The following is a 16,989-nucleotide window of genomic DNA, read 5'->3' as shown; positions in this document are numbered from 1 at the left end:
GTTTTCAAGGGCAAAGACTAAATGGATCGGAACAAGGAAAAGGAGAGGTGCATAGGCTATTTCCATCGGATTGCTAATGATCATTTTCATATCAATTCGATTACAAAATTAAAAATTGATAGCCAGTGGGTTAAAGATTAGGTGGTAATGAAAAAGCACATTGTTGATTATTATTCCAACCTATACAAAGAGGAATGTTTGGACAGACCTACTATTGATGGGCTAGAGTTACCGTGTATAGAGGAGGAACTAACAGTATGGATGGAGAGGAACTTTGAGAAAGATGAAGTCAAAAGGGCTCTCGACTCTTTAGCAGGTGAAAAATTTCCTGGACCAGATGGATTTGCAATGATAGTGTACAAAAGTTGCTGGCACTTTATGAAAGATTCTGTCATGGAGGTGGTCCGTGAACTGTAGGAAAACTCATTTATTAACTGGAGATTCAATTCTACTTTTATCACATTGGTTCTGAAAGTGGATGGGGCAGCTATAGTGGTGGAATACAGACCTATCAGCTTACTGGGTGGAGTGTATAAGATCATAGCTAAAATGTTAACACTTCGGCTTAAGACTGTGATGCACAAACTCGTTAGGGCATATCAAGGATCATTTTTAGAGGGACGACAAATTCAAGATGAGGTTTTGATAGCAAATGAACTTATTGATGCCCGTCGAAGGAATGGTGATCCTAGACTGATTTTTAAGATTGATTTTACGAAACCATTCGATAGTGTAAGCTGGTCTTTCATTGACTATTTGCTGGGTAGAAATGGTTTTGGAATTAAATGGAGATGGTGGATCAAAGCATGTTTATCTACATCATATTTTTCAGTCCTGGTCAATGGCAGCCCTGAAGGATTCTTCACTAGCACAAAGGGCCTGCGACAGGGAGATCCTTTATCCCCATTGTTGTTCGTGCTTGTTGCGGAGTCACTAACAAGGATGGTATTCAAAGCTCAAGACAATGATATGATTAGTGGGTTTAGAGCTTCAGCTACAAGTCCGGGTATTCCCATACTCCAATACGCAGACGATACTATCTTCTTTTTTGATGCTAGAAAAGACCAAGTGCTCAATTTAAAGGTTATCCTTATGTGGTTTGACGCGGTCTCAGGGTTGCATGTTAATCTGAGTAAGACTAGCCTATATGGAGTGAATGACATCCCCAATTTAGATGCATTGGCCATGGTTTTGGGCTGTAGGACTGGTTCATTACCATCATCATATCTCGGGTTACCGTTAGTTGCTGGGTATAAGGCCAAAAGTATGTGGAACCCAGTCATTGAAAGATGCAGAAAAAGATTAGCTATTTGGAAGCGCAAATATTTGTCAAAAGGAGGTTGGATTATCCTTATCAAGTCCACACTTGCTAGTATGCCTATCTACTTTCTTTCTTTACTCATTATTCCAGTATCGGTGGCTGAATTACTTGAAAAAATGATGAGAGACTTTCTTTGGGGTACGACAAATGAAGTGCAACGTTATAATTTGATATCTTAGGAAAAAGTATGCCTTCCAAAACAGTATGGTGGACTTGGTTTTAGACGTATTCAAGATGTGAATGCCTCTTTGCTTTCTAAGTGGATTTGGCATTTCGGTAGTGAAGAAGAGGGTTTGTGGAAAGATGTGATCAGGGATAAATATGGAGTTGTCGGAACAGGATGGGTCACTAAAAAAGTCAACCACTCACATGGATGCAGTCTTTGAAAAGAAATCATGAACCATAAAGACATGGTGGAGAGAGAGTTAAGTTTCAAGCTTGGAAACGGAGAAAGAATTATGTTCGGGACAATAAGTGGTGCTCGCAATTGCCTCTAAAAGAACATTTCAAAGATTTGTATGTCATTTCTAGTAACAAGTCCGGATTTGTTCAAAGATGTTATATGGGATAATGGTGTACAGTCGTGGGATCTGAAATTTAGAAGGAATTTGTTCGATAGAGAGCTACTACAGATCAGTGAGTTTCTGGATTTGCTTGCTACTCAAAGGGTCAATGAAGATCATGACAAATGGAAGTGGTTAGGGAAGGTGCAACCGTTTACTCCGAAGTCAATGTACGAGTTGATCGAGGAAAAGAGGATACAAGCTTTGCAATTGGGAGGCCTTAATTTTCCATATAGCAAAGTTTGGAATAATAGAGTGCCAACCAAAGTTTCATTCTTTGTTTGGGCTTTATGCTGGGGGAGGACCTTGACGTGCGATAATCTTCGAAAGAGAGGCAAAATCCTAGTTAACAGGTGTGTCATGTGTACTAAGGAGGAGGAAACCATTCAACACTTGTTCATGGATTGTGAAATTACACAAATAATATGGGATTATTTCATGCATTCTCTTAAGTGTCGTGGTGACGCATCACAAGGTCTGATGGGGCAGTTCAACTGCAAGCCAGATGGTAGAATCTCCACTACCGGTTGGATATTAGCAAAGGTTATAGCTCACGCAATTACATTGTCCATATGGTTGGAACGCAATCGTCGAACTTTTGATGATGAGTCTAGGGATGTCCAACAACTTATTGTCAAATCTAAAACTCTTATGTGGGCATGGGTGTCTTTCTTACCTAGTGTTAGAGGTTTGAAATTGGAAGACCTCATTTTTAGATGGGAGTCTGTGATTGAGGGGTAGCATTTATCTGTACTTCTAGTAGTGTGAATCTCTCACATTACATCTTCATTATTATTAATATAAAATATTGTTTTATTGATAAAAAAAGAAGAAGAAGTTATATCTAGTTTCCGATTTATCATTAATTATTCTTTGAGGTTAGTTCAATGCATTTGCATTCAATTTCCAATTTTTTGTTAATTATTCTTTTGAGGTTAGTTCAATGTTGTTGCATCCAGTTTCCTATTTCCAGTTAGTTCAATACATTTGCATCCAGTTTCCGATTTTCCATTAATTATTCTTTGAAGTTAGTTTAATGCATTTGCATAAAGTTTTTGATTTCCCATTATTCTTTTATTTTTTAGGTTAGTTTATTGCAGTTGCAACCAATTTTCAATATATCGTGAATTATATTTTGAGGTTAATTCAATGTATTGGCATCAAGTTGCCGGATTCCCGTTATTCTTTGAGGCTAATTGGATGCCCATTTGCATCCAGTTTTTGATTTATTGTTAATTGTTTTTTGATGTCAGTTCAATGCAGTTGGATCAAGTTTCTAATTTCTCATTAATTATTCTCTGAGGATATTTCAATATATTTGCATCCAGTTTCGATTTTCCATTAATTATTCTTTGAAGTTAGTTCAATGCATTTGCATGCAATTTCAAATTTTTTTGTTAATTATTAATTATTCTTTGAGGTTAGTTTAACGTCGTTGTATTTAGTTTCATATTTCCCGTTAATTATTCTTTAAGGTTACATTTGCATCCAGTTTTAGATTTTCTGTTAATTATTTTTTGAGGTTAGTTCGATGTTGTTGCATCCAGTTTTTGATTTTCCGTTACTTATTCTTGGAGATTAGCTTGTTGTGTTTGCATCCTGTTTCCAAATCCCGTTAATTATTATTTTATATTAGTTCATTGCATTTGCATTCATTTTCGATTTCTCGTTAATTATTCTTTGATGTTAGTTTGATGTTGTTGCATCCAGTTTCTAATTTCTCGTTAAATATTCTTTGAAGTTAGTTCAATTTAGTTACATCCAGTTCCTGATTTTCCGTTAATTATTCTTTGAGGTTAGTTCGTTCAATGCATTTCCATTTATTTTCCGATTTCCTGTTAATTATTTTTTGAGATTTGTTTTATGCAGTTGCATCAAGAATTTCTCGTTAATTATTATTCGTGGTTAATTCAATGCATTTGCATCAAGTTTCTAATTTATGGTTAATTATTGTTTAAAGCTAGTTCAATGTAGATACATCCAGTTTTCGATTTCCCATTAATTATTTTTTGAGGTTAGTTCATTTGATGCATTTGCATTTATTTTCTGATTTTATGTTAATTATTCTTTGAGGTTTGTTCTATGCGGTTGCATCTAGAATTTCTTGTTAAAGTTCAATGTAATTACATCCAGTTTTCATTTTCCCGTTAATTATTCTTTGTGGTTAGTTTGATGCATTTTCATCGAGTTTTCGATTTCCGTTAATTCTTCTTTGAGGTTAGTTCGATGCATTTGCATCTAGTTTCTGATTTTTCACTAATTATTCTTTGAAATTAGTTCAATGCAGTTGTATCAAGTTTCTCATTTTTTGTTAATTATTTCTTTGAGGTTAGTTCGATGTATTTGCATCCAGTTTACGATTTCTAGTTAATTATTAATTAAGGTTAATTTAATGCATTTGCTTCCAACTGTCGATTTCCCCTTAATTGTTCTTTGAGGTTATTCAATGCATTTGCATCCAGTTGTCGATTTCTGGTTAATTATTTCTTGAGGTTAGTTCAATTAGGGGTGGCAATGGGTTATGTTGGGTCGGATTCGTGTCGTCTCATATCTGGGTCATGTGTTAGGAGAGCAAATCCAAACCCGACCCAATTACTAATCGTGTCGAGTTTTTCAAACCCAAACCCAACCCATATTTTTTCCCAAAGTTGGTCCATCCATAATTCAATTGCATATCAATGAAAATTGAATAATGAAACATATTTTTATTGAATGAATAAATATGACGACCTAATCATTCTCCTTTTAATCGTTTATTTTAGGTAGTTAGGATGATGAGATCTTACAAAAAATAAGCAAATTTATCTTAAAACAGGTTATACAGGTCACGGGTTGATGACCCGACCCATTAGACCCGAGAACAAATTGGGTTATACGAGTTAACATATTTGACCCTAACCCAGCCCATTTATTTGATGGGTTCGTGGGTCAACCTTAAATGACCCAAAACCTTTTTCTTAATCCGAACCTGCTAATTTTGTGTTGGATTCTTGTCAGGTTAGCGAGTCGTGTACAAAACTGCCACCCCTGAGTTCAATGCATTTGCTTCCAACTGCCGATTTCCTTTAATTATTCTTTGAGGTTAGTTTGATGTATTTGCATCCAGTTTTCGATTTCCTGTTAATTATTCTTTGAGGTTAGTTCGATGTTGTTGCATCCAGTTTTCGATTTCCCGTTAAGTATATATTCTTTGAAGTTAGTTCAATGTAGCTACATCCAGCTTCTGATTTTCCGTTAATTCTTTTTTAAGGTTAGTTAGTTCGTTCAATGTATTTGCATTTATTTTCCGATTTCCGGTAAATTATTTTTTGAGGTTTGTTTAAAGCGGTTGCATCAAGAATTTCCCGTTAATTATTATTCGATGTTCATTCAATGATTTGCATCAAGTTTTATAATTTCCCATTAATTACTCTTTGAAGTTAGTTCAATGTAGTTTTTTGTCAATATAGTTTCATCCATTTTTTAATTTCCCGTTTTCATATTATAAATCCACTTTTGGTGGTGGAGTTCATATAAGGTGGAGTTCAAATTCCCCGTCACCTATGAAGCAATCTAATTAAGTGGCAAGCATATATGAGTATAAATATATATTTCATTCTCAAAATGATAACATAAAAGCGGCAAACAAAGAGATAAAGGCATTTGTACAATCTTAATTACTCATTTGTAAAAACGAAGAAGATAAAGGCAGCATGCAAACGAATGGCACGCATTAACACACAAATGTATGGTTACATACTTTTAACAAAATAGAATTAATACGTGCAAACATAGGTATTCTTCCTTCTCCTGATCCTAGATTGTCTATATAACCTATTGAATGGTTACAGACTTTAACCAAAAAAATTAATACATGCAAGCATAGTTATTCTTCCTCCTGATTCTCCCATAAACCAACTCAGATTGTCTAAGCCATACACTTGGGATATGACCGACGAGTATGTAGAACGATACAGTTTCTGGTGTTGCATAAGGATTATGGAAACAAAAGTTGTACATGTCACTTCGTGGGGCCTTGAATTGAAACTTGTCTCCAGATGTTCCCTCCAAAGAGTGTACCACATTACCTGCAAGAAGTCCAGCGGATAAAAAATAGCTGCAGTATGTAGTTGCTTGTTATTTGACAAATTAAAAACATTTGGCTTGTTGGTTGAAAAGGAGGATCCAAGATTTTCCATCATTTTCAATTATGCATATCATTCTTTGTGATCTTTACTTTCCATCTTCAAATCCTCTTTTCGTTTCTTTCTTTAAACTTTAACTGTCACTGGAAGACATGTTAGAAAAAAACTTGGTAAACATAGCAACTATAAACTAATAAAATTGTAAGAACAAACATACCACAAATTTTGTCCCAAGTACACTGCACAACAATATTAATATCTACATTATATCTCCTTCAATCCATTTCAAAATCCAAAAGCGTCAAAGACATATGACAAAGGGGCGGGGAAGGTCGACAACTACATGAGGGGAAGCTATTGTAAAAACAATTCAAACCTAAGTGTCACACCCCGAATTTCAATAGAATTTGGAAAAACAATATTTGTTCCGACTCTTCGATTTTCGAGGTATGATGCACTCTCAACTCCCAAAAACCCATAATCAGTTTAAATACGCGGATAATTAAAAACCAATAAAAAAATTTAAGATAAACAAAAGTCCTCTTCATTTCCCAAGAGCTCACAAATATGATTAAATTACAAATCTCCTTTCAACCCTCTTTAATTATAATTACAATTGAAAATACAAAACCACATTTGTCTCAACTAAAATCTATTACACCTTAAGGGAAAACAAAACATATCCTGAATGCGAATCTAACGCAAACCACAAGCATCAACCAACCTTCTTCAACACTAATCCTGTCAAGACTTATCAACTATGTTCATTTAATGAACACACCCGATAAGCAAACATGCAAATTGGGTCAGCATTATAAACAATGCTGGTATGAGTAGCCCTAAAATATAAATCATACTAATACATATATATACCCAATAAATAAGGCAGTTAATTCCTCCACCGAGGTGCCTTAACTTCCAACAACTAATACGACATCCTTAAGTACAATAATTAAGGCAGGTAGTTCCTCCACTGAGGCGCCTTAGTTTCCAACTCAATAATAATAAGACATTTAGTTCCTCCACGGAGGCGCCTTAGCTTCAAACAGTACTAAATAAACTGTATCTAATAATAGAATAACCAAACTAAAACTTACTCTATACTTACACTGGTGTAAGCCAAATCACAAGGTGGGTCACACCTACATATATAATCAATTCAACCCACCATTCTGCAAAACCTTTGTGAATGCAACATAAATTACAATAAAACAAACATATCATATACCTAATTCCAATCATCTCATTGAACCAAATTTCACAACCACCATCAATCATTTATTATAGATTTAACATACACTTTGATATATCATCACAATTATTGTTTAGAGTTTCTTCAAGTGTCTCTAGAATCACATCGTCTCTATGTCTTACCTAGTTTCCCTTGCTACCACAATCGCGTCCCAACGCCGAACATGAACATCCACATGCCTCCCCTCATATAATGAACCACTCCGTGCGTAGCTACCCTAAGCGGGATATCACATACCAGGTAACCCTCACACGGAAGCCATTATGTGAGTATTACCACTATTCGGTATAAAATATCGCGCGTCTCATTCTAATTTTGCAAATGGAATAATCAAGCCACTATTCGGCTACGCTAGAAAGGCCATTCAGATTCACTGAAATGCCAGAAGGGCTAATCAAATTACTTACGCCAAAAGGGCCATTCAGATTCACTGAAACACCAGAAGGGCCAATCATATCACATATGCCCATCACAAGGGCCAAATCACATGAGTTGTGGAAGAGCTTCTTTAGCACCACTAGCTCAATCTGGATGCCCTCTCTCAACAATACCATGAGGCCTTGGATGCCCTTAATTAGTAGCATCGGGATACTACCACTGAGCTAGTAAAGCAGCATGACGCAGACATGGTTATACTCCGCGACCGCTTCAAACTACTGGCTGACAAGAGGGTGGCCAAGAAAATTCAGGAGAAGCATGCGAGACTTATTCAGGAAGGAAGGCTTCTCCCTGAGCAACCCGCTATCCCAGGTGATTGAATCTCGAGAGATCACCATGGAAGAAATGCCTACCTCCGAGGTCCCTCCTGAAACCCCTGTGACCGAAGACCGCACCTTCCAGGCGGCGGACCCTGATGGGACACCCGTTGCTACAGATGAATCTACCGAGGCTCTATCTGATGCTGATCCCATCACGATCACCACTGATGGAACTACCAAAGAGGCTCCTATTGCTAATCCCACTTTAGAAATGCTTTAGAAACTTACTGTATTAAAACAATGTCACCCCATCGCACTCTGTTATTTGTTTCGCTCTTTGTCTTGCGATTGCCTTTTTTCTTTGCTACCATTTTGTTAATGACCATGATGTTTGATTTTGCTCAGTGTGAATATTGCCTTGTATCTCATGACTTTATCTGATCGTTTGAATTGCAAAACATCATCCCCTATCCATCGTAGCAACTATAATTAGGCTCTTGCCCTCTCTTTGTTAGGCGGTGCATCCTACCTAGGCATACACTACACATGGGGCAAGATGAGTTGCCCCATGTGTCATTCCTCATTGTCCACGAGCTCTGTAATCTAAGGACGTTTGCTGGGGCAACTCATCTTGCCCTAGGTCCAACTTTGGCCTCGTGTCAATGAAGGGCTCATCCCCTCTTTTTGGTCTTATGTCAGTGAAGGGATCATCCCCTCTGCTGTCCTTTTCATAGGTCTCTCTCTTTGCCCCATGTGTAGTGTATGTCTTTCATCCACGGAGGGCTTATCCCACTCTGCGGGCTCCACATTCTCATGAAGCGGGTAGGGGCAACTTGTCTTGCCCCAGATTCAACTCTGGCCTTGTACCTGCGGAGGGCTCATCCCCTCCATGGTCTCTCTTCATGCTTGATTTCCATGCCCCAGGTGTAGTGTATGCCTCTCATCCATGAAGGGCTCATCCCACTCCACGGGCTTCATGGCCTTTTGAAGCGATTAGGGGCCACTCATCTTGCCCCAAACTCACCTCTGGCCTAGTACCAATGAAGGGCTCATCCCCTCTGCGGTCTCTCTAGTCTTGTGAGACGAGTAGGGGCAACTCATCTTGCCCCAGTTCGACTCCACCATTGTGTTAGTGAAGGGCTCATCCCCTCCGCTGTCTCTCTCTGCACTTAAATTCCATTCCCTATGTTCATTTTGGACTGCTGCCCTTACGCATGATATTCTTTTCTCAAAAGTGCCATTGTATTATATATTTACATACAGCCTCAAACTTTTGCTCTAGATCTTCATTACATTCAAGTGTGAAATCTTTTTAACATCCTCACATTCCAGGGCTTCTCTATCACTTTGCCTTCTTGTGTCCGCAATTTGTAGGTGCCTGCTCCTCCCATATCTACCACAGTATAAGGTCCCTCCCAATTTGGACCCAACTTTCCATCTGTCTCCTTCTTGGTACTAGGCGTCACTCATCGGAGCACAAGGTCGTCTACTTGGAATTGTCGTGGTTTGACCCTCTTATTGTATTGTCTTTGCAATCGGCGGTGATACTCCTCTAACTTTATACAAGCTGTGTCTCTTCTCTCCTCTACCAGATTCAGGTCCGCTACCAATATTCTCCAGTTTGATCCATCCTCCACGGCCTTTGTTCGTGTAGTAGCTGCCACCATCTTAGAAGGGATCATGGCCTCCACACCATAAGCCAACGAGAATGGGGTCTCTTGGGTGGACGTCCGAGGTGTGGTCCGATAGGCCCAAAGTACATGATTCAACTCATCTGCCCATGCACCCTTCTTGTCTTCCAACTTCCTCTTAAGGTTATTTATAATAGTTTTGTTGGATGACTCTGCCTATCCGTTGCCCTTGGGATTGTAAGGGGCCAAGAACCCCTGTTTCACCTTATAAGCCTTCAAGAAACCAGCCACCTTCGCTCCTATAAATTGAGCTCCATTGTCTGCTATGATGGCATACGTCAGTCCAAATCTGTAGATAATATTCTCCTATAAGAACTTGACTACTTGTGCCTCCTTCACCTATTGCAAGGGTATGACCTCAACCCATTTCGTGAAATAATCAGTGGCTGCGAGCATGAATCTCTGTTTGCGGCCATGGGTAGCGGTCCCACTATATCCATTGCCCACATCACGCGAATGGCCATGGGCTTAAGACGTTATGCAATGGTTCCGCGGGGGCGAAGATCAGCTTGGCAAACCTCTGACATTTGTCACATCTCTTAGCAAATTCTATGACATCTCTTTTCATATAGGGCCAGAAATACCCCTGTGTCAACAATCGGTGTGTCGTAGTTCTTCCCGCGGAATGGCTCCCGCAATCTCCTTTATGCAACTCTGCCAGCACCTCATTTGATAACCTCGGACCCAAGCATTTTAATAGAGGCCCATTGAAGTTTTTTCGGTATAACTCTCCCTCTAGCAAAACATACCTCTGAGATGTCTGTTCCCATCTTCTTCTTATCTGTGACTTCCTTTCCTGCTAAGAAACGCTTAATCGGATCCATCCAACCCTCACTCTCTTCCGCGACCTGACAAATTTCTCTTGCATCCTCAGTACTCGGTCTCTCTAACCTTCTCACTCGTATTGTCCTTTCTTCTGACCCAGGAATTGCGGCCGCTACATATGCCAGGGCATCGACATGTCTGTTCTCTCCGCGGGCCAAATGAAGGAACCTGAGTTTTATGAATTTTGCAGATTGTTTGCGCTGCACATCCAAATATCTTGCCATCCTGGGGCATCGGGCGGCGAACCCTCCATTCGCTTGACACACCACCAAATTTGAATCGGAGTATACTATCAGCTCTTTCACTCCCAAATCTTCAGCCATTCTCAATCCTGCTATCACCGCTTCGTATTCCGCTTCATTACTGGATGATGTGAACCCTAGTTTCATGGTTTGCTCTATTCTGTCATTATCAGGTGTGACCAACACGACTCCTATGCCGCTGCATGCATCGGTAGCCGACCCATCCGCGAATACCCTCCATCCATTCCTCTTATCCCACGGGTCTAAGAGGTCTGGTTCTCCCTCCCTCTCTGGTTCCATGACCATTTCCTCTCCCTACATGGGATCCTCTACGGGAAACTCTGCCAAAAATTCAGCCATTGTCTGCACCTTTTCTGCGGTTCTTATCTAATATTATATGTCATAGGAACTCAGCATCACAACCCATTTCAACATTCTGCGAGATGTTTCTGTCTTCAGTGCTTATCTCAGGGGCAAATTCGTTACCACCACCACCACATGTGACTCAAAATAGGGTTTCAGCTTCAAGGTGGAGAAAACTAATGCCAAAGCATACCTCTCAATTCTACTGTATCGCATTTCTGCGTCTAATAATGTCTTGCTCTGAAAATACACTGGTTTCTCCATCTTGTCGACCACTCAGACTAGAACTGAGCTAACTGCATATTCCGTGGCCCCCAAGTACAAGTACAACTTCTCCCCCGTCTCGGGTTGTGACAACAAAGGTGCTTTGCCCAAATATTTTTTTCAATTCCTGAAATGCCTCCTCACACTCCGCGGTCCACACAAAATTCGGTGTGCTCCTTAACAACCTGTACAATGGTCTGCATTTATCAGATGACTTGAAAATGAATCTATTCAAAGCCGTGACCCTTCCGGCTAACCTCTGTATTTCCTTCACATTCTGCGGAGACGACATCTGAGTCTTCGTCTGCTGGCCTCCCGATCAGTGTTTATCATTCCCTGGACTCCACCGTTAACCCAGCCACTGGGTTTTCCACCAGAGTCAGTCCATGCTCCTCCTCGTCCCCCGACTTCTCACTCTCCGACCCTTCACTTAGCTCCTCCCCAGTTTCTTCCTCCGCCCTCTCTCTTTCTTTTCTCAACTCCTCATTTTCCTCTCTTAGCCTCTGATAAATGTAAAAATGATAGTTTACCTACGAAATGAACGATAAAACTCAAAACGTAAGTAAACTAAAACTTATTACGTGCCTAATTTATCAAAGATTTCTACTCTCAATCCTATTGAGATATAGTGGAGTAGAAAGTTCGTTCCACTCCTAGTCCTTCCGCATGCTGTGTTTTCTAGTCTAATTACTCTACTCTAAGTCTAATGAGAGATTTACGAAATGATAACTAGACTACGATGCAACTACCCACAAGATGCAACTAGTTCACTATTTAAATAACTATGGGAATACTACGTTGATTCTATGATAAGGAGTTAGGGGATTGATTCCACCTTAGCTCAACTTAATCCACTAACGACGATAAATCGTCGTAATCCGAATCTGAATCGCCCGTGAGAACAATGCTATTCATAATCCCTAATTACACATGGCATTTTTACCAATTCATAACTAGCATGTGAACGATTACACCCATTCTCATGGTGAACTAATCATTTCTAGAGTGGAAAGGAAATTACGACGACTCTACGATAATCAGAATCAAGCTTTCATCAAGGCTTCTCAACCCCCTCTAATGGAGGTTTAGCCGAGAATCATCACGCTATCATTCCCAATCAAATTCGAACAAGACATGATATAAAGATTGAAACTTGCTTATTTAAACTCAAATGGAAACTACTCATGCAATAATTGAATTAAACTAATAAAGACAAATAATTGAATCTAAGAATTAAACTAATTAAGTAAAGGAAATGAACTAGATTATCAAGAACACTAATTTATTAATCTAATGAATAATAAAACAATGATTCAAATACTAAATTAATAATCTACTTTGTTCTAAAGTAATTAATTAAACATGAAACTAGATCTAAAACAAGATATGAAAAACTAATTAATTAACTAATTGAAATTCTAAAACTAAGTTCTAAAACTAATTAATGGAGGCTAACTAATCTAAGTCTAACTATCTACCATTAACAAAGAGTCAAGCTTTTGTTTTTATACTTTCAGATCCAAAAATCATGCATGGGCTTGGAGCCATGTTTTGGGCTAGAAAATCAGGCCCAAAACCCAATTCTTTCAGTCCAAAAAGGCCTCTTCAGCAACAGTTGGCTTAAACAGACTTTTTGTCCACTTCTGCTCCTCTGATTGGGTCAAGGCTTAAACCATTGGAAAGCTCTTTCCGAGCTGGTCGTTTTGACATAAGGTAGGCCCAATTCCGAGGTCTGAGTCCAAAGATATGGCCTTCGGAAGTTCTACTGACTTTGTATGCTGTTTCTGCCCACGTCGACTGTTCAGCTTTTGACCGAGCTTTACAAAAGCTTTGTCTTCTTGAATCTTGGCCTTTAATCAGGGAACTCCTTAGCAACCGACCTTTGCTCCTTTATCTCGCTAAAGTGGCACATTTCTACACATAATGGACTTTGAAGCCTGAAATACATAAAAACACGTAATCAGTATTAACTCTTACTTATTATTCACATAATTGGTCTAAAAGTATGCTGGTTAAGGGGTTAAAACTACAGTTTTGGGCTCTTATCAGCCTCTCAATCTCTTCTCGCATCAGTCGTGTTTCTTCCGCCGCTCGGCCCCCCTCTCATTCTTCCCCTTCCTCAATTAATGCTTTCGGCATCGGCTCTTGAACCCTCACCTTCTTAGGTCTACCCACTGCCTTCTTTGGTGCCATTTCTATGCTACTCTCCCCACAGACGGCGCCAAATATGTTTCACCCCTAACATTGATACAAACACTATTCACTATTTCACCAACACTACCGCCTCTCACAGCACTATTCCCCCTCTTCAACCTTGGCCGCCACCTCTTCCTCTTAGGTCCTCTCTCTTCAGACTAGTGAATTCTCCTCCTTCTTTTCTCACTCTCTTCTTTTCCTTTATATCAATCCCTCTCTCCATCCTAGCCTTACACCTGTCCCTTCATCTCGCGGCCCCCATCTTTCCCCGTGTAGGGTTTACGTACCGCGACCCTCTGTCTTTGCTTCGATCCTGTGAACCGCGGCTATGTATCTTACACTGACTTGGACGCATCCGCCCGCTGATCTCCTTGGGCTCTTAACCTACCACCACAGTTCCAATCTCTCATTAATTACTCTTTGAGATTAGTTCAATACATCTGCATCCAGTTTTTGATTTTCCGTTATTTATATTTTAAGGTTAGTTGAATACAGTTGCATCCAATTTCCGATTCACATTATTTATTGTTTGAGGTTAGTTCAATGATTTGCATCCAGTTTTCGATTTCCCGTTAATTATTTTTTGAGGTTAGTTCAATGTATTTGCAACCAATTTATTATTTATGCTTTAAGGTTAGTTCGATACAATTACATCCGGTTTCTAATTTTCTGTAACTATTCTTTGAGGTTATTTCAATGCATATTTGCATTTAGTTTTTGATTTCCCACAAATTATTCTATGAGATTAGTTCAATGCAGTTGCATTCGGTTTTATTATTTTCTGTTAATTATTTTTTAAGTTTAGTTCAATGCATTTGCATCCAGCTTCTGGTTTCCCATTAATTATTATTTGAGGTTTGTTTGATGTATTTGCATGCAGTTTATGATTTCCCATTAAATATTTTTCAAGGATTTGCATCCAATTTCTAATTTTCGTTTAGTTATTCTCTGACGTTAGTCTAATGCAATTGGATCCAGTTTCCAATTTCTAGTTAATTACTTTTTGAGTTTAGTTTCTTGCATTTGCATAAAGTTTTTGATTTCCCGTTAGTTACTCTTTGAGCTTAGTTATGTATTCGAATCCAGTTTTCAATTTTCTTTTAATTATCCAATGTGGTGTGTAATACCAACTTCTTCTGATCCATCTGTAGTGTCCTTGCAAACATGACAAAATAAAATAAATTATGTTTGATTTACTATGTTGGATCATCAAAGATTATCCAGTTCCCGATTTTCCGTTAATTATTCTTTAAATTATGCATGACTCACTATGTGGAATCTGTAAAGATTATCTACGAACGAGTGTTGTTATATTAATTATTTTAAAAAATATTTGCAAATATGCATAACTATTATATATTAATATTATATTGATAATTCTTCCAAATTTCTTATATTGTGAAAACCTCACTCTCCATTAAAAAAAAAACTCACATTTGATAAAACCCTTCAACATCATTTTGTTGTTTAATAATAGAAGTTTGATTGAAGTTTTGTGAGATAGCCTAATAAGACGAAGTTCATATATATTGAAGCTACTTGAATAGCAAGGAGTTACCAATCATACGGAAAGACATAAAATAAACACAATTTTAAATGCAAAACTATATACTTATCGAGACATTCTCACAACATATAATTCAACTATGTTTTGAGGTTAGTTCAATGCATTTGCATTCAGTTTTTGATTTTCCGTTATTTATATTTTGAGGTTAGTTCAATGCAGTTGAATCCAATTTTCGATTCCCGTTATTTTTTTTAGGTTAGTTCAATGCGGTTGCATCTAGTTTCCGATTTCTCATTAATTATTCTTTGCAGTTAGTTTCAATACATTTGCATCCAATTTCCAATTCTCTGTTAATTGTTCTTTGAGGTCAGTTCAATGCATTTACATTCAGTTTTTGATTTTCCGTTAATTATTCTGTGAGATTAGTTTAATACTTTTGCAATCAGTTTCCGATTTCTCGTTTATTATTTGATAAGGTTGCATTTGCATCTAGTTTCTGATTTCTCGTTAATTATTGTTTGAGGTTAATTCAATGAATTTGTATCCAGTTTCCAACTTCCCGTTAATTATTTCTTAAAGTTAGTTCAATGCATTTGCATCCAGTTTATTTTTTAAGATTAGTTTAGTGCAGTTGCATCCGATTTTCGATTTTCCGTTAATTATTCTTTAAGATTAGTTCCACGCATTTGCTTCATCTTTCCAATTTATAATTAATTTTTCATTGAGGTTAGTTCAATGCAGTTGCATCTAGTTTTCGATTTTCTGTTAATTTAATCTTTGAGGGTTAGTTCAATGCATTTGCATCCAATTTCCGATTTCCTGACAATTATTTTTTTATATTAGTTTGATGTGTTTGTATCCAAGTTTTCATTTCCCGTTAATTATTCTTTGAGGTTAGTTTAATACAGATGTATCCATATTCCGATTTTCTATTAATTACTTTTTAAGATTAGTTTAATGCTTGTATTTGCATCCAATTTCCGATTTCCCGTTAAATATTATTTGAAGTTAGTTCGATGCATTTGCAACCAATTTTCGGTTTCCCATTAATTGTTCTTTGACATTAGTTTCATTTAGTATTATATATGTTTTAAAATATTTGTCATTATTGTTTTGCCGTCATTTTCTTTTTCATTTTCTATTATATATTTTGTGATATTTTTTTTGTATAATTTAATTTTCCACATGTAATTTGTTTTGGTTTGGTATATAATTTATTTAAGCCTAACGTCCACTTTAACTGAATCTCGTTATTTCGCCGAATATATATATACTAAATGATATATGCCGAATATATATTGTAGAAAATTTATAAATTTATAAATTTAATTGGAATATGTCGTAATTATTGTGGCCAGAATTGTTATTTTTGAAATCCTTAACTATGAATAAATGTTTAAATCTCATTGTGGATAACGTATCATATCGAAAGGGTTTTAGGAAAATCGTTTTCAGTGGAAACTATTGTTTTTAGCAATTTAGTTTTTTGTCTCATATTTTTTTTCGTAATTAGCTACATTGTTTAGGAAAAGTTAGAGACTCTGTGAAACTCTAGATGGGATTATTTTTTCGTAATTAGTTATAGTGTTTAGGAAAAGTTAGAGACTCTCTGAAACTCTAGATGGAATTGTTTCCTTATTTATATCATGCATATATGCATAGTTGCTAAACCATGGTATTCAAGTTATTAGATGTCTTCTTATTTTTTATATTCCTTTACAATTTGATGGTTTGGAATTAAAGTGTTTTGTCGGCTATGTTTAATGCAGAAGATTTTTGATTCAGTAGTCTGAAGTGTCGTCGAAGATGGAAATGAATAGAGGATCTTCTAGAAAGAAATTACTCTGATAAGCTAAGTCCTAGAAACAACCAGGTACATTGTTTTCTCTTACCTATTTTTTATGAGAAGAAGCTATTTTTTGTTTTTGTTTGTGGTGTGTGGA

General features: G+C 37.5%; 2 protein-coding genes across 2 annotated transcripts; one reads left to right on the top strand and one right to left on the bottom strand.

Moving 5' to 3' along the window:
- Positions 1 to 1,839: 1,839 nt before the first annotated feature.
- Positions 1,840 to 2,625, top strand: LOC147508191 (uncharacterized). Its single transcript, XM_086596934.1, has one exon. It carries the CDS (start codon positions 1,840 to 1,842, stop codon positions 2,623 to 2,625), a length of 786 nt encoding a protein of 261 aa, XP_086453060.1.
- A 7,689-nt stretch (positions 2,626 to 10,314) lies between these two features.
- On the bottom strand, positions 10,315 to 11,022 carry LOC147508190 (uncharacterized). The gene has a single exon (XM_086596933.1). The coding sequence runs from the start codon at positions 11,020 to 11,022 to the stop codon at positions 10,315 to 10,317; it is 708 nt and encodes a 235-aa protein (XP_086453059.1).
- Between the last annotated feature and the right edge of the window lie 5,967 nt (positions 11,023 to 16,989).

The sequence above is a fragment of the Coptis chinensis genome, chromosome 3 (genome assembly GCF_015680905.1).
Source record: "Coptis chinensis isolate HL-2020 chromosome 3, ASM1568090v1, whole genome shotgun sequence".
NCBI classification, from domain to species: domain Eukaryota; kingdom Viridiplantae; phylum Streptophyta; class Magnoliopsida; order Ranunculales; family Ranunculaceae; genus Coptis; species Coptis chinensis.
Note: the sequence above shows the minus strand (reverse complement) of the source record. Positions and strands in the feature narration are given on the sequence as shown.